General features: G+C 44.8%; 1 protein-coding gene across 1 annotated transcript in view; it reads right to left on the bottom strand.

Annotated features, from left to right (window-relative positions):
- Nucleotides 1-260: 260 nt before the first annotated feature.
- Nucleotides 261-22234, bottom strand: part of top1b (DNA topoisomerase Ib) — a 29803-nt gene continuing 7829 nt past the window's right edge. The window contains exons 10-21 of the mRNA XM_056273303.1: nt 12343-12464; nt 12004-12126; nt 11696-11883; nt 10494-10638; nt 10112-10255; nt 7507-7692; nt 6722-6790; nt 6370-6484; nt 5789-5916; nt 5187-5281; nt 4625-4774; nt 261-1445 (exon numbers count right to left, since the gene is read on the bottom strand). Coding sequence (XP_056129278.1) covers nt 1343-1445; nt 4625-4774; nt 5187-5281; nt 5789-5916; nt 6370-6484; nt 6722-6790; nt 7507-7692; nt 10112-10255; nt 10494-10638; nt 11696-11883; nt 12004-12126; nt 12343-12464 — 1568 coding nt within the window. The 3' untranslated portion in view covers nt 261-1342. The remainder of the gene's footprint in view (nt 1446-4624; nt 4775-5186; nt 5282-5788; nt 5917-6369; nt 6485-6721; nt 6791-7506; nt 7693-10111; nt 10256-10493; nt 10639-11695; nt 11884-12003; nt 12127-12342; nt 12465-22234) is intronic.

Below are 22234 nucleotides of genomic sequence, written 5' to 3'. Positions count from 1 at the left end.
CTCTCTCTCTCTCTCTCTCTCTCTCTCTCTCACACACACACATTTACACACTCATGCACACACGTTTAAGTACACAAACACTACTACACCCATTTCATCCGGCACTTTGAGTGCTTAGTCTGACTGATCACCGTTAAATATCTATCAGTAATTCATTATTCATAAAGAACCATTACCAATAAAGTTAGACAAAAAAAAACCCTAAATGAGCATAAAAGGGAAACAAAGGAAGGACGAAAGATCAATGTTTTACTCTAAAAACTACAAAGCCAAAAACAAGAAGCGACCAACAAAAACAGAGGTTGTGAGTTACATGATCATATGGCAAGCGATCTCGACGAGCAAACATGTAGGCTATCAATTCACATTTGAAAATAAATTCATAGAAGACACTTTTCTTCACTCACAGCAGTAGAAAATAAAGTAACACGGTGTAATGATGAATTTCTGTGATCTTTTTGGCAAAACCCACATCTCTCACATTACTTTTGTCTGTTTCGAGGAACGGTCCTTGCTGTCCCACCACACACACGTCGTAGTGGAGCCGTTTCAAGTAACAAAGAGGAATGTTATTTCTTGTCTAGTTGAAAAAGGGTGACGTGACAAACATAAGTTGCATATAAACATGAAAAGAGCTTCTTGTTGACAACGCAGACTTCACACATTTTATAAAACACTGAATAACGTGCTGAAAAATGACAATAAATATGTACATCCCTGAAAAATAAACAGCAAAAACCAAAAAATGGAGAGAAACAACATTCTGTGTGTGAATGATTACAGAAGCATAGTGCTAGGGTTTCTGCTCGTCATGTTGCCATCGCTCATTCAGGCTTATTTTACAGATCTTTCACGCCATATGTTCACAAGTTGAAATTCACTGTATTGTCTCTCTCTCTTCATTTCTTACACTCTCACACAAGCACTCTGTCCACTTAATTTCCTCATAAAGAGTGGAAAATCAATGATTTATCAATTCATCATTCTATCAGAATATAGAATTTTTTCAATAAATCTGATGGCTTACAAATTTGAGTACAGTCATATCGGACAAAAGATAATACTCACTGTGTTCATAGCTGTTTGATCGGGGGCCGATTACTGCAACTACATACATACATACTACTTTAAACTTGCAGTGAGATACCCCATGGCAGTTTGGTCAGTTGCTTAGAATTATTTTCCTATATCCACAATCAACCTGTATTTACAGCACAAACATTAATCTTTGCTTCCTCGCTCACCCTGCTGAAGTTACCACACGGTGGAATCATTGACATAGACTACAAAACATCTCTACAATCAAAGGCATGGGTAGAAAAGGGAAAACAAATAACAGTATTTAGAACTCATAGTCCTCATCAGCCATGTCAATAGCCCAAGCAAACTTCTCTCGTTGAGTTTTGTTGTAGATCTTCTCAATTGGGATGCCCCACTTCTTGCACCTGGACCAACAATAAGAGAAATTGAGACAGGCGTCATTCATGCTCACTAAGCATTTCCTGTCAAAATGAATCTTTCCTGTGTAAAACCCACAAGTACTTCACCTGCCACTGAAAGATAGACAACTAAACAGTTAATCGAGCCAATTCGAAAAGCACACACTTGAATTCAATGAAGGCAAGTTTTTTTTTATCGAAGAAACAATGTATAAACAATGTCTTCAAATGCTATTCGACTCACAGTCTCTAAACCTTAATAACTTTATTTATATAGCACTTTTCTAAAACAATGTTACAAAGTACTTTACAAAGAAATAAAACCCGACAAGGCAAAAATAAGAATAAAACCAAATAAGTAACAGTATAAATAAAAACAAATATCAAACATTTGTAAAAGCTTTCATAAAAGAAAAGTTTTAAGACGAGATTTAAAAGAGGCTAGTGACTTGGTTTGTCTTAGTTCAACCGGAAGAGAGTGCCATAATCTGGGGGCTCGAACAGCAAAAGCCTGATCACCCTTTGTGAAAAACTGAAACCTAGGAATAACCAGCAAGGCTCCATCTGCGGATTTTAATGGTCGAGAGGGCATATACCAGGTCAATAAATCACAAATGTATGTGGGTGCTAAACCGTTTAAGGCTTGAAAAGTGAGCAATGAAATTTTAAAATCAATTTGAAATATAACAGAGCCAGTGTAAGGAGGCAAGCACAGGAGTGATATGGTCATGCCTCTTTGTCCCAGTAATGAGCTGAGCAGCGGCATTTTGTACCAACTGCAGACGGTGGAGGTAGCCCTGGCTGAAACCAGAGTTAAGTGAGTTTACAATAGTCAAGCTGAGAATAGATAAAAGCATGTACAACTTTTTGCAGATTCGCAATTGATAAAAATGACCTAATTTTGGAGATTAGCTTGAGCTGGAGAAAGCACGACTGAACAAACATGTTTGATTTGATTATCAAAACCAAGGTTAGCTTCGAATATTACCCCAAGATTCCTAGCAGCCTGCTTAAGACTACCTGACAGACCACCGAGACTAGTAACAAAAGGGCTGATGGAATTTTTGGGACTGAACAGAATGGCCTCAGACTTATCATTAAATTTGAGGAAAATTTTCAGACATCCAGGATTTAATGTCAGAGGAGCAAGTTGTGAGATTTGCTAGGGCGCTAGGATCTGTGGGTTTTAGTGGCATGTATAACTGAGTGTTGTCAGCATAAAAATGGTAAAATACATCATGATTTTGAATGACCTGGCCAAGGGGCAGCATGTAGTATATAGAAAAGATAAGGGGGCCAAGAACTGAGCCTTGACGGACAACACAACTCAATTGCGCCATCGAGGAAGTAGTTACCAAGAACCACAAAAAAAGTTCTGTTGGTGAGGTAAGAGCGTAATAAACTAAGAACTGAGCCCTTAATGCCAACTGAAGTCTCTACGCGATGTAAGAGGATGTTGTGATCGACTGTGTCAAAGGTAGCACTTAAGTCTAAAAGAACTAAAATCGAGCAGTCACCCCTGTCTGCAGTCAGCAGTAGGTCATTAGTGACCTTAACTAGAGCTGTCTCGGTACTATGAAGTGCTCTAAAACCAGACTGGAAACTGTTAAAAACACTATTAGTGTTCATAAAAGAACTCAACTGAGATGAAATTACTTTCTCCAGAACCTTAGATAGAAAAGACAATTTGGAGATTGGTCTGTAATTACTTAAGGACAAGGAGATCTAAATTAGGTTTCTTCAGCAATGGGTGAACAATGGCATGCTTAAAACTGTCTGGAAAAGAACCAGAGACCAGAGAATTGTTAAGAATTTGCAGAATAACGGAGCTAATAGTTGAAAATACATGCTTGAGCAGCGTATGGGGAATGATGTCTAAGATGCAGGAGGAGGAGTTCATATTGGAGACTATGCTCTAACACTGAAATTGTAATTGGTTGAAACGGGGTAAAAGAGGCAGAATTAACATGGGGAATGGAATGAATGCAAGAGCCTGGCTGGATTTGGGACCTGATATTCTCTACATTATTTACAAAATGAGAGAGAACTTTTTTGGACAAGTCAACATCAGGCTCAAAAAAAGGAATCTGCACATCACATCGACTGCAGCTGGAGAGACCAGCTAAAGCGAGTTATCTGGGCCGGGAGGCATCAGTGTTTCAGGTGCTATTTGTAACAAAGAACGAGTAACATCCTCTCCGAGGAGACAGTCTTTCCGGTTTCAACACTGTGTAGTGCCTAGCAAAATGATAGACAGCACTGCTACCAAAAAAAAAAGACAATTGAACTTTAATCCTTCGAGTCTGTTATACAAACTGACACACAACTAAACAACTGGAATAGTTTCCCATGCACCACCCTTTCAGGGGAGACCCCATCGCTTACGCCTTGTGCCTGGGCATAACACAAAATTCCTGTATTCATTGTGGAGGAGGAGGCTCTCCATAAATAGCTGTGTGGGCCATGGGTTAGAGAGGGGTGGACCCTGTTCCCCTGTTCTACGGCCTAGCCTGCCATCCAGCCACGGACATCTCCTCACACCGCCTTCTTGCATGGAGGAAGGAGTGCTGTGTGGGGACGTTCCCCTGGCTTCGAAACAAACCCTATTGTTCCTCACACTCACACACTTTTCCTCCTCTTATTTTCCTTCTGCTGCCGTTGGTGTTTCTGCCCTTGCTGCTGACTTTCCCATAATGCAAGAGCATTTCCTGCCCTTCTCTCAGCAGGGTATATCTCTAACCCCCAACCCCCACCCCATTCTACCAACTTTCTAACCCCTCTAGCCCAGTCACTTAAACAAACAAACACACACACACACACACACACACACAAGTCCCGCACAAAGTCAGGCGCCAGTCTATTTAACAGCATGTGGTCAGAGAAAAGATATTTAAAATGCTACATATGACTAAACCCACTTCATTAAACCAATATCACTGAGCATGAAAATAATTTAATAATAATAAAAAAAATCATGGGGAAAACATATTTTCTCCTGCCCGTTTTCAGATATTTCACAGCACTTAATCAGTACAGTGTCCCCTTAGAGCTAGTCACACAGCTCAGTGTTTTGCTCAAAGACAGTACAGGCCTTGAATTCGAGTGCTTTTGTGTAGGTAATGTCTCTCTAACTACTAGGTCACCCTGCCACCAGAATATTATCCTCTGCCATATCACATAAGTACCATGCAACAGAGATGCGTGGATCCAGGTAGTTGAGCTTGGATGTGCCCAGAGCAATCTGCTTGTTCTCTTCTCTGTCCGTGGCCTGCACCTGGAGCTTCATCAGCTGCTCCTCTATCCTTTGAACTGCCTTGCGTTTCAGCTCCACAGCCCTGACACAGAGTGAGCGAGAGCAAGAGAGAGAGAGAGCAAGAGCGAGAGCGAGAGAGCGAAAGCGAAAGCAAGAGTGAAAGTGAAAGTGAGAGTGCTTTATTTTCATACTAGAGTTTAAAATGATTTGGTTTTAGCTGTTTTTAGACAGGGTTTGCCAATTGCAGTTTAGTGTCAGACATTTTGCAGAAATACTCATTTCTGGGGATGTTTTTATCTGATTTAATCTCAAGTTTAATTGTTCTGGTGTAATTTTATTTTAGGTGAGCTACATTTACTACATTTCCCACATTATGTATACGGATGAACAGACAGAAGTGAATCTTAAATGAGTATAGGGATGGATCGAGGTAATTGCCAAAATTGTGACAATTAAATCTAGTCTGGTGACTAACAGTGCTCTGGTGTTCTCACCTTTTGCTCTTGTCGTCATGAGAAGCCCTGTGATCTGCTTTGGCACTCTTCAACTGCTTCCTGGCTGCAGACAATTGCTTCTGTTTCTCATCGATCTGAAATCACCAGAAAACACAGTCAGTCAACCTGTGGCTCTGACTATGGAGGATATACTGTATGTCAGTGCAGTGGGAGCCCAAAGGCTGACAAGGCGGGACTGTGGCTAGAAAATTGCTTCATCCCTCCGTCAACATCCACTGTCAATGATCCCTTGAGCAAGGCACTTTAAGCCCCAACTGTTCCAGCAGTGCCTAGTGGTCAAGAACAAAAGAATGTGGCTGCTCTGTGTTGGTGGCAGCTTGTTGCTGGAAAAGAGCATGCATGCTCAGTTGACCTTCCCTGCCTTAATAAAAGTAAAAAGCACCTAACCAAAATCCAAAAGGGCACAATGCAACAACAAATGGATTGCATTCAAATCACACCAATTTCAAGATTAAAGCTAAGGCCATGATGCACATGGGGATGATGACACTATGGCATAATTGTTTCTGGTACTGCAGTACAGTTGCTCATTACAAAAATGTTGAGAGCACGGGGAAGGAGAGCGGTCTGTGGGGCTTCACCTTGGTCTGCAGGTTCTGCATGGACTTCTCAAAGGTCTTGGGTGGAGCTCTCTGGTGGTTACAGAGGATGGCCACCGCCCGGTTGGCTCGGTTGTATGACAGGATCTTGGCCGGAATACTTTCATCCGCTGGAGACACAATGAGGACAAAGCAATTTAGGAAAACTGGGGAGAGAAAAATCTTAGTCTGAGAGTCAGTTTTACCCAAATTAATATTAAACACAATTTTCCAGTGACACATCAACAACTAACATTTACACCCCTTCAGACTGTTCAATTTGAATGTGCTTCCAAGGTTTGCAAACCCTTTCCATTTAAGATTTCCATATTTATTCCACGCATCATTTTTTGGGATTTGGGGGTTTTGTATGGTGTGGGGTTGGGTCTATGATGCCATGCCACTTTAAAGCTACAGGATATTCTGCACAAGCAAAAGAGGTCACATATAAGTGAAATGTAACTTTTAAGCAAAATGACAGCCACTCTACAGATCCATAATATGTTGTTACATATTCCAATCTTTTCCAGATGTGAAAACAGTCATTTGGTGTGCTTTGACCGGCTGAGGCCGCCCTAACTTACGGCAGGTCAGTTCCTTGAGCTGCTGTTGCAGGGTGATGGAGGCGTTGTACGTACGGAACACCTTGGCTGTCAGGCCATCCATCAGCTCCTGTAGATGCTTATTCAATATGGAAGTCTGCAGGGGGATAAGAGATGAAGAGAGGGAGAGAGTGAGGGAGGGGAAAAAGTGAGCGCAAGAGGAAAAAAGCTCAAGTGAGTGAGGCGAGGGAAGCAAGGTGATAATACCAACAAATGTATTTCTGAGACTGACTCAAACAAAATAAGAAGATGCCATAGTGGCAATTTGACAGAAACATGTGCTGTGTGTGTGTGTGTGTGTGTGAGTGCATGTATATCTTTGTGTACTCCTTACATTGAGCCTGTCAAAAAGGTCGTCCTCAGGCTGCTTGTTTTCCAGGAACAACTGAAGGTTCTTGAAGACCTAATTCAAAGTAAGTAAAGACTGATTTAGCTGAAACCATCTTAATTCCATGAATTCAATGCATAGTACTCGTTTACTGTGTTGCAGAATGCACCATCAGATTTCTACCAGACGGGGGTGCCATATCGTTCCTGTTCTTGATGACAAGTGCAGGTGGTATGCTAAAGGTTAGTTTGTTTTTTTATGGGGGGATAGGAAGGGAAGGGCAGGGAAGGGGGGGGGCAGACAGAGAGCATCTGTTGGAATGCACAGTGCATAACTGTGTGTTTATGAGTTAGTGAGGGAAGATGGAAGATGTCCTCTGTTTGTGTGTGTGTATGTGTGTGTGTGCCAGTAATAGCAGGAAACAGAACACCCTCTGAGAGGCAGAGTTGACAGAAAGCCTTCTGGGCCTAGATCACCTGTCTGTGCAAACATCCTCCCTATAACACACACACATACACATACATGCTCACACGCACGTACACAAACACAAAAACACACATGCACAAACACATGCACACACACACACACACACACACACACACACACACATTGAGCACACACACTGAGCTGACACCTCTATCAAATACTCATCAAATCATCATAAATGGCAAACTTCATTCCACCCTTTCACTTCCAATTCATCTCACCCTGAATATTTAATTTGACCAACCCTCTTCATCTCTTCCTTCTATCCAATCATTTCTTCCCCCTTTCTTTCTCTCACATCTCACCCTCTTCTCCACAGGGATCTTGTTGTAGTAGCGGATGGAGTCCTTTCCCAGGAAGTCAAACTCCACCACGTACTCCTGGTCATCCATCTTGGGGTACAGTTTGATGTGCTCGACCCGAAGAGAGCAGCAGCCGACCGTGTCTGCTGTCTCGCCCTCCTCTTTCTCATTACCTGCCCTCAGAGCCAGCTGCAGGGGGCAGAAGACACACAGCTCAATCATCACCAAGGGCATAAACAGCCATTGGCGCTTACTGAAACAACACCTCAATCTTATTTAAAGGGGAATGGGAGATAGATGTGGGTATAGATATTCCATCTACCCCAGTAGTTGTAAAAGCAGGGTATGAGACACCCGCGTTCTTAAAAAGGGGTCAGTGGCTCCCCAGTCAGATGAAAGAAGCTGAATTTCAGAGGAAGTTGAATCAGTTCATCTGTACACAACTTTCATTGAGAGAAACGTTTCATCACTCATCTAATGCCCCTTTTCCACTACATGGTACCAGCTAAACTCGACTCGACTTTTTCGTTTTCCATTACTGCAAAATACCGGCATTTTGGTAACTGTTACCACTTTTCTGGTACCACCTTTGTCAAGGTTCCCAAAAAACTGGAGTGGGTACCAAAATCCATGCAGACCAGCTACACTGAGGGGGTACTGTTACGGTAATGGGAAATGACATTCTGCGAGTCGAGCCGAGTCGAGTCGAGATGAGCCGGTACCATGTAGTGGAAAAAGGGCATAAGTGACCTCTTCAGTCTCAACTGACTGCAGGTACCCCCACCCTTATGAACAATACACTTGCATAACGACCAAAACCAACGACCAGTTTCATATGCAAATATGGGTGTGACCATTAACTACAGTTTCAATGGTCATATGTGTACTATTCACAGAGGATTTGGGAATGATTGCAATCACAGCATTGTAAAACGGCGAGATATGTTCTCTTAGGCCCCGCCCTCAGTTCAGGGATGGTCGTTCGCTCTTCACATAGATTAAGAGTACATCTGTCGCCAATTTACAATGCAGTGATGGCAAATATTCCCAAATCCTCTGTGAATAATACACATGGCCATTGAAACGCTAGTTAATGGTCACCCATATTTGCATATGAAACTGGTTGTTGGTTTCGGCCGTTATGCAACTGTATTGTTTATAAGGGTGGGGATACCTGCAGTCAGTTTAGACTGAAGAGGCCACTTAGATGAGTAATGAGACGTTTCTCGCTCAATAAACGCCGTGTCCAGATGAACTGATTCAACCTTCTTTGATTTTCTTACCTGGTTTATTGAGCATGCATCAAGACAAGCTGAATTTCAGCTACAGAAAGAAAGTAGCGAGGTAAATGCTACTCTGACGATCAGCTTCTCTCTCGCTAATCACATTCTGTTTTCCACTAAAATTAACCTTAAACCTTTTTTAAATGAGGACACATGTTAAATACATAATTACGAGGGTCCACTGCATAAGAAATTTACTGCCTGACATAGACTATTAAATATTAAATTAATATAGACTATTAATATAGACTATTAAAGCTGAAATCTATGACTTTTCTCCTTTAATAAATCATTATTAACCCATATGGACCATGAGGTCAGGTTATATAGTACTAACTGGCATCTCTGCCGTGGTTGGAGAAGCTCTCCAGTCTCTGTGTACCGCTGCTGAAACTGTTTTGACCAGGTCACACAAACACTGGTGCATCAGCAAACACACACGTGTTGGAAACAACTCCAGCAGGAAAAGAGATTGAAAAGTGATGTCGATGTGGCCATGCTTCTGTTGGACAGATAATCCATATAACTGTAGAACTGTATTGCGATATATTCTGATGAAGTTTGTAATACATTAGACTGCTTGGGTTAGCTTTGGTCTGAAGATCCAATTTTTACAAAGATGGAAAAGTCTGCCACCGTGCAGATGGCACACGAGCAACAGTGGTTGCGACGGGTCTATTTCTTGCTGCCACCTATATATCAAACTGTAGCAGAAGACTGTTCTACTGTAATATTGATTGCTTGCCCAACAGAATTGCTACATCGTCACCACATTTCAAATGGATAAAATAATGACCAATTAACAGAGAGAAGTTTCGAATCACAGCGTTAAATTCATTTACAGTCCTTTAAACAAGCAAATATAAAATAAAACGTGTTTAGGGGCATCCTGGTGGCGTGGTGGTCTATTCCGTTGCCTACCAACACGGGGATCGGCGGTTCATATCCCCGCGTTACCTCCGGCTTGGTCGGGCGTCCCTACAGAAACAATTGGCCGTGTCTGCGGGTGGGAAGCCAGATGTGGGTATGTGTCCTGGTCGCTGCACTAGCACCTCCTCTGGTCGGTTGGGGTGCCTGTTTGGGGGGGGGACTGGGGGGAACAGCAGAATCCTCCCACGCGCTACATCCCCCTGGCAAAACTCCTCACTGTCAGGTGAAAAGAAGAGGCTGGCGACTCCACATGTATCGGAGGAGGCATGTGGTAGTCTGCAGCCCTCCCCGGATCGGCAGAGGGGGTGGAGCAGCGGCCAGGACGGCTCGGGAGAGTGGAATAATTGGTCAGATACAATTGGATAGAAAAAAAGGGGGGGTATGTTTCTTCTCACCTTATCGATGAAGTAGAGTGCCACAGCTCTCTGTCTGATCCTCATCTCTTTAGACTTCCAGTCGTCTCTGTACTGGGCACGCAGGCGATCGACACACTTCTTCAGCCGCCGCGCCGTCTCGTACTTCTGCCAGTCCTTCTCCCCCTTTATGCACGCAAGTAAACACAAAAACAGATTTAAAGAAAGATAACAATGGTTTAGTGTTTGGTCGAGAATGACTTTTTTTAGACATTATCTTAGCTTCACCAGGGAGGGAGAAATATTGTGGTATGGTCAAGAGGTAATGACGAGATCTCCGAACTGATATCGGGGGTTGCAAGCCAAGATTAGGAATACGTTTAGGGCTGGAATTGAGCTTCCCAAGGTGATAGGTCATATTTACCTTAATCCTAGAGCTAGGGTTTAACATGATGTACTTGATGGAACCCTGGATGTTTTCTGTCCAGGACACCAACCAGGTCACCTTGTTATCATGGCGAACCTCCTTCCATCGGGTGCCGGGCGGAGGCTTTGGGTGCTTAGAGTCCCTAAAAAAAGGGGTGCAGATTTTATTGGTTACCCAAGTAGTTGAAAACGTCCCCCTTTGTGTAGGCCGCTAGACAATAGAAAGAGACATGCCGAAGCATAGCAAAACTCCACTGATGACCAGCATGTGGAGGCCAACATGTCCTATCTGGGTTGTGTTATTGTTTCCAGACATGGAGTGGACTCAGCAGGCTACACAGACAGGAAGACTACCTTTGACACAGTGCCTGTACGTATGCATGTGCACGCATGCGTGTGTGTGTGTGTGTGTGTGTGTGTGTGTGTGTGTGTGTGTGTGTGTGTGTGTGTGTAAAAGATAAGTTTGTATTGTTTAGTTTGTGTCAGTATGATGGTTACTAAATGCTACAGATCAGCCTTCAGTCAAACACACACACACAAATGCCGACACATACACATTTGTAAACACGCAAACGTATATGCGGTAGCCGAGGCAAGGGTGGACCGCAGTAAAGAGAAAATTACTCCATGCTACTAAAAATAAATTTAGTGATCACAATAAGGCAAGTCAGAAGGGGGGGGGGCAGAAGGAGCGGGATGGAGAAACAACATGGAAGGGAGGGGCTGAGCACAACAATGGGAAGGGGGACAGAGAGAATGGGGCAGATGCAGTGTACATGGCGGGAACGCAACAAGCAGAAACAGACCAGCATACTCAAAGGCACACTAGCACACACAGAATGACAACAGTCCCAGGACCTTAATTTAAATGTATAATGTCAGGAACCTTCATCCATCATAAAAGTCGGCGTACAGTGTGTTGTGAACTAGCCACAAGTTCACACCCTACTATCCCACATGAACAGTATCATTCACCCGCTGCTGGGCATGCTCACATGATATGACCTAAATGTCCACCTCTGTGTCAACACAACGGTGAACAAGGCCTCCTTGTGGTAAAGACTCAGAACTGCGCATAACATTAGCATCAACGTTTTGACATAATCTGTTTTGGGTTTTACAGATAAATACAAATAAATAAGATGCTGAAAAAAAATTCAGGATGGTGATGCTGATCATAAGGATGCTGATGTTACCCACTTGCTACAGTTGATGATGATGTCTACAGGTCTAATGCGGCGTTTCAGCATGCCCATCTTTGGATGGTCCCCTCGTCCCCTGAAGAGGCCCGGGGGCTCAATGCGAAAGTTACCGATCCTCTCCTTGTGGTTGTCCATGATGCAGAAGCCATACTCTTGAAGAATCCTCTCGTTCTCTTCTTTTATTTTCTAGCAAATGTTCAAAAATATACACAGTCAACATACTATATGGATTTCAATTATGCTTTGAGTTTTGGGAGGAATATGTGCTCTAGGCGTACTGTAAGCATCCTTGTGTTAAAGGTCTACCTGTTTCTCCTCTTTGGACATCTGTTTCTTGGCCTCTGACTGGGCCTTAAAGTACTCGTTCATTTCTCTGAAGTCACACTTCTTTAGGTCGGTGATCTTGGACTTCTCCTCTGATGTCATTTCCTGAGATCAGAGAACATAGATTCGTAAAATACACGAGTTTAATACTTGGATCTCATCCCTTCAATGGCCAATATTGACCATGTATATCAGACTGATCTATGATCAATTATTACGTCGGCTCGATTATATCATCATTATCCTGTAAAAGAAAAAGCTGATGCCAGATCTGTCCTGAGACACTTGATAAATAGAGTCCGCTTAGTCTACTTTCCTCACCTTCCTCCAGTCCTTAAAGAAGTTCTTCCTGAAGATATCCTTGGTGGTGTACTCGTGATCCAACATCTTGCCAAAAAATGTGGCAACTTCCTCGGCAGCAGGATTAAGTTTCATTGGCTTACCTACAAATAAGATAAGGTGGACAAAATCAGTTAAGAGTCGTTATAACGCTCACTCAGGCTCCTCCTTCGGTGTTGGTCCATGGACGTCACTACCAGCTGTCTCCAGCTTCCGCCTTCGTGGGAGGCGGCTTCGTTAAATCAACGACTTCTATTTTCTCACTATCTCTTCTCTATATTCTGCTCTGACCTCTTCATTTTGTTCAGATTTAGCTATTTTCTGCGCTTAGTTCACTTATTGCAAGATTCTCTGGTTGTCTTTCTTAAACGACTCTTGTGTTTAGTAGGCATCTTCTCGTCCCTAGTTTGTTTACTAGCTTTGAGCTTAGCAGTGTAACCGGTTATTTTCTTGCCCGGTGCGGGATTCGATACGACGTGTACTGCACCACAAGGCGACATCACTAACCGCTCGGCTAAAGGGTCAGACCCGTTAACTAGGGGCTAACGTGTCTTATTAGTAGATTACAGCAGTTAGCTCTATTACATTCGCAGTCAAAGCAGCCTCTTTAAAACGATGGTTCGCGGTGACTGCTCCGTAGTTACAGATAGGTTGTCTCTACTAGAGAGACGTGTCCGTGAGTTAGAGCAGCTGCTTTCGGCTAGGATTACGTTCGATGTGACGGGCACTCCAGATAGCCTTAGCCCCGGGGCCTGACAGCAGACCTGCTACCGTTAGCACTAGCGCAACCTCGTCGGTAGAGGCGGCGGAGTTTGTCTCTGTTTACCGGCGTGGGAAGGCTCGTAAGAGCAAGCCACCGGTCGTGTGGCTTGGTCTGCAGTCACCTCTCCCGACTGCAAACCGGATTTCGCCACTCGCTAGCCCTGTTGGTAGTCCTACCGGCCACAGAGTAATGCTCCTGTCCAGAGTTTAAAAAAATGCTCTCAATTTCTGTAACCGGTTATTTTCTTGCCCGGTGCGGGATTCGACACGGCGTGTACCGCACCACAAGGCGACATCACTAACCGCTCGGCTAAAGGGTCAGACCCGTTAGCTAGGGGCTAACGTGTCTTATTAGTAGTTTACAATTCTAAGTATTTGTGGATTTTTCTCTTGTTCTTGAGTTATTTCAATTTACTGTGATTAATATTCCCTGCGGAAATTATGTTACTTCGCGTTACCCCTTCTGTACCTCCTGTGCTTCCGTAGCTTCAGCCTCTTCTCACAGCGCGTATTGCATTGATGAGGCGAGTCGTGTGGAAAAATGCTGTGGTGCAATTCCTTTCCTTTTTTTATTTCCCCCCCTTTTCTCCCTAATTGTACTTGGCCAATTACCCCACTCTTCCGAGACGTCCCGGTCGCTGCTACGCCGCCTCTGCCGCTCTGGGGAGGGCTGCAGATTACCACATGCCCCCTTCGATACATGTGGAGTCGCCAGCCGCTTCTTTTCACCTGACAGCGAGGAGTTTCACCAGGGGGACGTAGCGCGTGCGAGAATCACGGTATCCCCCCCCCCCCCGAACAAGCGCCCTGACCGACCAGATGAGGCGCTAGTGCAGCGACCAGGACACATACTCACATCCGGCTTCCCACCCGCAGACACGGCCAATTGTGTCTGCAGGGACGCCCGACTGTCGAGCTATTTCATTGTTTTCTTTTGAAAAATGAACCGCTAATGTTGATGTTGTAACTTTTAATGCATGCCGTTTGCTGCTAATGCGATGACATTAACCAGCGGTTTTATGTAGTTTTGACGGCTAAATAATATTTTGTCGAAGTTGTAGAAGTGTAGTGAAAACGGGTTGCCGCCGGCAGGCCGCTCTGTATAATGCGGCTAAACGTGGTGTAAACTGTTATTTTGGATGTATAGGAGCAGAGGTGCAGAAGAGATATCGTAAATGTGTTGTGTTTGTCTTCTGCAGGTATGTGTTTTCCTTGTTAAAAGTTATAATTTCCGTTGTTTCTGTTCAGTGACCCACGCCCCATGCACCTTTTACTTTGCCCACTGGGTGGCACTGTTTCCTATTGTATATTTTTCATAGTTACATTTGAGTTTCTAAGAGTCAAGTCAGTTTTATTTGTATAGCCCAATATCACAAATGACAAATTTGCCTCAAGGGGCTTTACAGCAACACAACATCCTGTCCTTGGAGACTTATCACGAGTTAAAACTTTGTTGTGGTGATGTGCGAATGAAATCTGACAGCGTGTGGAAGAGATACCGAAAATGTTTCTGTCTTCAGCAGAGCCAATAAATGCTGAAAAACTGTCGTTGAGAGTTGCCTCCTTCTATGCCCTAGCCACATCCGTTACACCCACATTATTAGATTAGCTTCGCCAGCCTTGGTTCACTGTTTACCCGGGGCCAGAGTCTCCGACATAGAGGATAGTCTTAGGGTGCTGGCATCACAGGGAGAGTCAGGGAACCCACTGTGTTCCCTGACTCTCCCTCCGTGATGCCTCCGTCAGGCACACAGTCCAACTACTTTCAGCCACATTATTATTCATGTTGGCACCAATAATGCTAGGATGAAGCAATCAGATCACAAAAGCCAGCCTAGTCAGAAAGCTTGAGTTTGCCAGAAAGATGTGTCGGCATCGATTAATTGTCTCTGGTCCCTTACCTGTGAGGGGTAATGATAAGATGTACAGTAGGCTCCTCTCAATGAACCGCTGGCCGGCTCGTTACTGTAATGATCAGGGATTCGGCTTTGTTGATAACTGGCCTTCTTTCTAGGGCCACCCTTACTTGGTGAAAGCGGACGGTATTCACCCTACTGGGGGTGGCGCCGCTCTTTTGTCTAGCAACATAGATAGCTGTTTACGTTTAGTTTGACACTAGGGACTTATCATTCAGCAGGTTGCAGGTGATTAGTGAGCCTGCTAGGTTTAAATCTAGTGCGGATGTGGAGTCAAGTAGTTTAATTTATATGATTAGTCAGGGAATTTCTCAGTGTAGATAATCAGACTGATAGCTTGGTTTATAACATTGAGACTGTCTCCCTACCCTGCTGTATTGCACCCAAGCGCTTCTCACCTAAATGTGTGAATCACAATAATCTAATAATGATTCCTACCACTGGTAATGGTGAAATGTGCAACGAAGAACTTAATAATCTACAAAACCAAACATCTAATGTTATCAAAAATGTGACCACATATCGTCCAAAGCATTGGTTGTCAAAATTGTCAACAAGGTGTCTAATTCCAATTAATATTTCACCTATTGGTAGCTCTAAACTTCTGCTTACTGCTGATCACTTCCACAAGATGCTTAAATTTGGTTTCATAAATATCAAATCCTTGTCTACCAAAGCCTTACTAATAAATGATCGGATTCTTGAACATAGTTTCGATATGATTGGATTATGTGAAACATGGCTGAAACCAAATATTTTCCTTCCCTTAAATGAAGCTTCCCCACCTGACAATACTTATGCCCATGTAGCTTGGGCAAATAAACAAGGTGGGGGTGTTGCCTTAATATATAAATCTATTTTCAATCTGACTTCTAGACTTTAATCTAAATTCCAGTCTTTTGAGGCTCTTGTCCATCTCCCTCAGCCATGAATAGACTCGGCTCAGTCCAAAATGTGATACTCTATCGGCCCCCTGGCTGTTACTCATTATTTCTTGAAGAATTTGTCTCAGGCATTGTTACTCACTGTGATGAGATTCTAATTCTTTGTTATTTCAATATTCATCCGAATAAGGTTGCTGATCCTCTAAGTAAAGCCTTTCTGGCACTAGTTGATACTTTTGGGTTCGCTTAGTTTATTCAAGAGTCGACTCATTGCAGTGGGAACACCCTTGACTTGGTTTTGTCTAAAGGGATAGCTGTTTCTGATCTGAATGTCTTGCCAACCACATCTGCTGTGTCAGATAATTTTCTCATCAAATGTGAAGCATCATTGGCCTATCCGGTTAATGTCGGCACAGATGCAATTGCCACTCGCCACATTGGTCCCTCCACTGTAGCTGCATTTGGCCAGCAGCCGCCTGAAGTCTTGGCTGCTTTCACTGTGGTAACTGACTCTGTTGAAAATTTCACTAGTGACTTAAATGTGGCCCTTTCTAGTCTCCCTGATTCAGTTGCACCTCTCACTACCAGAGCTAGGCAACTAAAGAGGCCTACACCTTGGTTTAACGATGAGACACGTGCTCTTAAGCAGGCCTGCTGGAGACTGGTACGTAAATGGTGAAAATCAAAATTGGACGTTTTTCTACTTATCGTTGCATCAGCGTTTATTGAAATACAAACGTTCTTTATCTGCTGCAGAAACAGCGTATCTCTCTCACTTAATCAATATTAATAAACATAACCCAGATCTTTGCCACTGTATCTAAACTTACTAAAAAGCAGGCGTCTAAGGGGTCCGCGGGGGTGTAGCGGTCTAAGCGTCGACTTTGTGTCGATGCAGTTGCCCACTGGGGCGCCAGATCCGACCACGGCCGGACTCGATGAAGCAGCAATAATTGGCAGCGCTGTCTTCGGGAGGGGGGCGGAGTCGGCCTGTGTTCGTGACATGATGCGTCTCTGTGTGGTTCGCCGTTATTATTTTTCCCACCTGGATTCCGGGAAGACCCGCCCCTACTCTATCTCTGATTGGCTAACCCTATCCCTAACCCCACCCTAACCCTAACCTTAACCAACCTAATCAACGGAGGCAACGAGTACTAGCCAATCAGAGGCAGAGTTCCCGGAATGCGGGTCGGAAAAAAACAAGGCCGTGGTTCGGCATGGAATCGCCTTGTCACGGAAGTAGCGAAGCGTCTCCTTCGAGACTACCGGCCGGGCGTTATTATGAAACCCACTGCTTTTCTGGACAAGACACGCCCTGTGTAGCATTCAAGCACTAGGATTGGCCAGGCGTCCAAGCGCTAGGATTGGCCAGACGTCCATGCTTGCGCTAGACACGCCCACGAGCCTGCTCGCTATTAAAATGAATTGAGGATTTGAGATCTTTGACCACCTCCGACGCAAACCGTGTTTGCTTTTTTTGTGATTGAATACACTTTTCCACACGTTTTGTGTGCCCTTATTAACAAGTAGTGGTTATCGCCATCAGCCAACTACTTAATACAGAAAATATACTCCCTTTCAGGAACTGTTGCTGCATAATATTATATCAGTATCGTAGTAACTTTAACGCCTCTGCTACCCGACCTCTAATAAAGAATAGGCTAAAGGGATTCTGGTTTCCTCTCTGATTAAAGTGTTATTCATTTGTGACCCCCACATGTTTTGTGTGTGCTTATTAATGTAAACTACTAATAAGACACATTAGTCCCTAGATAACGGGTCGACCCTTTAGCCGAGCGGTCAGTGATGTCGCCTTGTGGTACAGTACACCTCGTATCGAATCCCGCACCGAGCAAGAAAATAACCGGTTACATTAACAAACTGCGATTATCGAGATCAACCAATTACATAATACCGAACAATCACTTGTCCTTTTGGGGAACAAATAGCTAAGCTAACAAAAAAACCACGTCGCTTTGAGTAGCGTCAGCCTCTCATCAAAAAGTTACTACGATACTGATATATCGTAACGTGCATGGATAAGTAGACACGCTGGCCGCTGGCTGGCAAGTCTGACCTTTTAGTCGAGCGGTTAGCGATGTCTCCTGCGGTGCGGGCGATACGGGTTCGCTTCCCGGCCGCGGCAGTTCCTGTGGTTGCGTTGTCCCCCGAATTCGCCACAATATTATGCAGCAACAGTTCCTGAAATGAAGTATTTTTTTCTGTATAACCACTACTTGTTAATAAGGGCACACAAAACGTGTGGAAAAGTGTATTCAATCACAAAAAAACAAACACGGTTTGCGTCGGAGGTGGTCAAAGACCTAAAATCCTCAATTCATTTTAATAGCGAGTAGGCTCGTGGGCGTGCCTAGCGCAAGCATAGACGCCTGGCCAATCCTAGCGCTTGGACGCCTGGCCAATCCTAGGGCTTGAATGCCACACAGGGCGTGTCTTGCCCAGAAAAGCAGTGGGTTTCATAATAACGCCAGCCGGAGAGATGCAGTTGACGAACGCATGTAGTACGAGGATGGGTGTTTGAACTAAAATAGAGATTGATTGGCCACTAAATTGGGAGAAAAAGGGAAAAATCAGAAATAATTTTATATTAAAAAAAAAGCAGCCGTCTATTAGCCGCTCACCATTCATGGCCCATGACTTTCTAGTTTTTTTCTGCAATAAGGTCGATGAGATCTTAAACAAAATTAGTTTTTCAACTCCAGTTACTCCTGCAGATCCTGTATTACCAAATTCATATGTATACAATGAGTCACTGATAGTCCCTGTTATTACAGCTTTTGAGACTATCTCTCTTGATACTTTGACTAAGTTCACATCAGCTTCTAAACCAACTGCTTGCCTACTTGATCCCTTACCAGCAAAACTTTTTAAAGACCTCTGGCCTTTTCTGGGACCTACAATACTAGACATTGTTAATTTATCACTTACTACTGGCACTGTTCCCAACAGTTTTAAGACAGCTGCGGTTAAACCTCTACTTAAAAAACCGCACCTCGATCCAGGGTCTCTTAATAACTATCAACCAGTCTCTAATCTTCCATTCTTTTCTAAAGTACTAGAGAGAGTTGTGTATCAACAACTTTCGACACATATAGAAGTAAACCATCTATATGAACCTTTTCAATTGGCTTTCAAGCCCTTCACTCCACTGAACTGCTCTGACCAGAGTGGTGAACGATCTTTTATTAGCTATGAACTCTGATTTCACTTCTAGGCTTCTCGTACTGGACCTACTGGACCTCAATGCAGCCTTTGACACCATTGATCACTGTATACATTACATTACAGTATAGAGCCAACGCTTTCATCAAAAGTGACTTACAATAAGTATATTTAATGTAGGAAATCAGGAGAACTACTAGTCATAAGAGGTCATAAGAGCATCTAAACAAGCATCTAAGAGCAAAACCAGTGCTTAAGTAAAAGTGCAAGAAAGAGATTTTTTTTTAAATGAGTGAATAAAATAAGTGCTAAGAACAAGTAACAGGATAGCAATTCTTAAAAAGGTGAGTTTTCAACCTGCGCCGAAAGATGGGCAGCGACTCCGCTGTCCTGACATCAGTGGGGAGTTCATTCCACCACTGTGGGGCCAGGACAGAAAAGAGCCATGACCGGGTCGATCGGCAGCAAGGGCCTCTGAGTGACGGGGCAACCAGGCGTCCCAAGGCAGCAGAGCGAAGAGGTCAGGTGGGGGTGTAGGGCTTGACCATGGCCTGGAGATAGGAAGGAGCTGTTCCTTTCACTGCCCTGTAGGCTAGAACCAGAGTCTTAAACTGGATGCGAACAGCTACTGGGAGCCAGTGTAGGGACATGAGAAGGGGAGTTGTGTGGGAGAACTTAGGGCGGTTGAACACCAGACGAGCTGCAGCTTTCTGAACAAGCTCCAGAGGTCTGATGGCCGACACCGGGGCGCCAGCAAGGAAGGAGTTGCCGTAGTCCAGCCGGGAGATGACCAGAGCCTGGATGAGCACCTGTGCCATCTCGTCAGTGAGGAATGAGCGAATCCTCCTGATGTTATAGAGGAGAAATCTGCAGGGGCAAGCAACCGATGCAACGTTTTCAGCAAACGACAGTTGGTCATCCAGGATAACACCCAGATTCCTCACAGTCCGAGTTGGTGTCACCAAAGTGTTGTCAATGGTGATGGCCTGGTCTCGGTGCGGGCAACTTTTCCCCGGGAGGAACATCAGCTCTGTCTTGTCCAGATTGAGCTTCAGGTGGTGCGTCGCCATCCACTCCGAGATGTCAGTCAAGCACGCAGCAATGCGTGTCTCTACTTGTGTGCCAGAGGGAGGAAAGGACAAGATCAGCTGGGTGTCATCGGCATAACAATGGTAAGAGAAGCCATGCGAGCGAACAATAGAACCCAGGGATGTCGTGTACAGGGTGAATTGGAGAGGAACCAGAACCGAACCCTGTGGAACGCCTGTAGTCAGTCTGTGAGGCTCCGACACAGATCCCCTCCATGTCACCGGGTACAAGCAACCCATCAGGTAGGTTGCAAACATTGAGAGTGCAGAGCCTGTGACACCCAGCCCCTCGAGAGTAGAGAGGAGGATCTGGTGGTTCACTGTGTCGAACGCAGCTGACAGGTCCAGGAGTATCAGGGCAGAGGAGTGAGAGTTTGCTCTCGCAGAGTGCAGTGATTCTGTCACTGCAAGGAGGGCCGTCTCTGTTGAGTGACCCACCCTGAACCCAGACTGGTTGGGGTCTAGGAGGTTGTTCTGGTGGAGGTACAAAGAAAGTTGGTTAAAGACAGCACGTTCAAAAGTTTTGGATAGAAAGAGTAGAAGGGAAACTGGTCTGTAGTTTTTGACATCAGAGGGGTTAAGTGATGGTTTCTTGAGAAGGGGGGTGACTCTAGCAGTCTTGAAGGCAGATGGAAAGCATCCTGCCTGCAGGGAGGTGTTGATGAGGTGGGTTAGATAGGGGAGGAGTTCAGGTGCTATAGACTGAAGAAGAGGGGAGGGGACCGGGTCAAGGGAGCATGTGGTGGGGCGACTGGATGTGATGAGGTTGAGGACCTTGTCGGGGGAAGAGGGGAGCGAGGTGGGATAGGGTGGGACGTGGAGAGGTGAGGGAGGGTGCAGAGGGTGGGATAGTGCAAGCAGCACTAGCCGGGTGGTGAGAAAAGGAGGATCTGATGTCGTTTACCTTCTTCTCAAAGAAGTTAGAGAAGTCATCAGGGAGAAGGGAGGAAGTAGGAGGAGGAGGTGGGGGTTGAAGAAGTGTAGAGAAGGTTTCAAAGAGTTTCTTAGGATTAGAGGCAGAGGATAGGATTTTAGAGCGATAGAAGGCAGCCTTAGCAGCAGAAAGGGAGGAGGAGAAAGTGGAAAGAAGAGATTAGAAGTTGAGAAGGTCCTCTGGGAGTTTGCCTTTTCTCCATTTGCGCTCTGCCACTCTCAGGCTCCGTCTGTCAGTACGTACTGAGTCGGTCAGCCAAGGGGCAAGGGGAGTTGGGTGTGCAGGCCTGGAGGTGAGGGGACAGAGATTGTCCAGAGAAGAAGAGAGGGTAGAGAGAAGAAGATCAGTAGCAGTGTCAGGGGGTAGGAGAGAGAAAGATTCAGGTGTAGGGAGGATAGAGGTAACAGAGGAAGAAAGCTCAGTGGTGGAGAGAGAGCAGAGGTGTCTACGGGTGGAAACCATGTGGGTAGGGGAAGGGGCTGAGGGGGGTGAAGAGAGGGAGAGAGAGTAAGACATGAAATAGTGGTCAGAGAGCTGGAGGGGAGTAACAGAGAGATTGGAAATAGGACAGTGTCTAGTAAAGATGAGGTCCAGCTGGTTGCCGGCCTTGTGGGTAGGAGGAGAGGGTGAAAGGTGAAGGTCAAAAGAGGAGAGGAAAGAGAGAAGAGGATCTAGCTTGTTATTGTGGATGTTGAAGTCACCGAGAAGGATACGTGCAGAGTCATCAAGACGGAAGTGCGAGACAAGTGTGTCAAGCTCCTCCAGAAACTCACCAGGGGGGCCTGGTGGGCGGTACACAACCACGATGGTGAGTTTGACTGGATAAGAGACAGTAACAGCATGAAATTCAAAAGAGGGCGGAGAAAACTGTGGAATGGAAACAAGAGAGTATTTCCATTTCAGGGAGATTAGCAGGCCAGTACCACCACCCCACCTCCCAGCTCTGGGAGTGTGAGAAAAAGAGTACACATCAGACAGAGCTGCGGGTGTGGTAGTGTTTTCTGGCATGATCCAGGTTTCAGTTAGAGCAAGAAAGTTGAGGGATCGCAAGGATGCATAGCCTGAGATAAACTCAGCTTTCAGCAGCACAGACTGGCAATTCCAGAG

The sequence above is a fragment of the Lampris incognitus genome, chromosome 2 (assembly GCF_029633865.1).
Source record: "Lampris incognitus isolate fLamInc1 chromosome 2, fLamInc1.hap2, whole genome shotgun sequence".
NCBI lineage: Eukaryota > Metazoa > Chordata > Actinopteri > Lampriformes > Lampridae > Lampris > Lampris incognitus.
The sequence above is the reverse complement of the archived record's forward strand: the minus strand, read 5'-3'. Positions and strand labels throughout refer to the sequence as shown.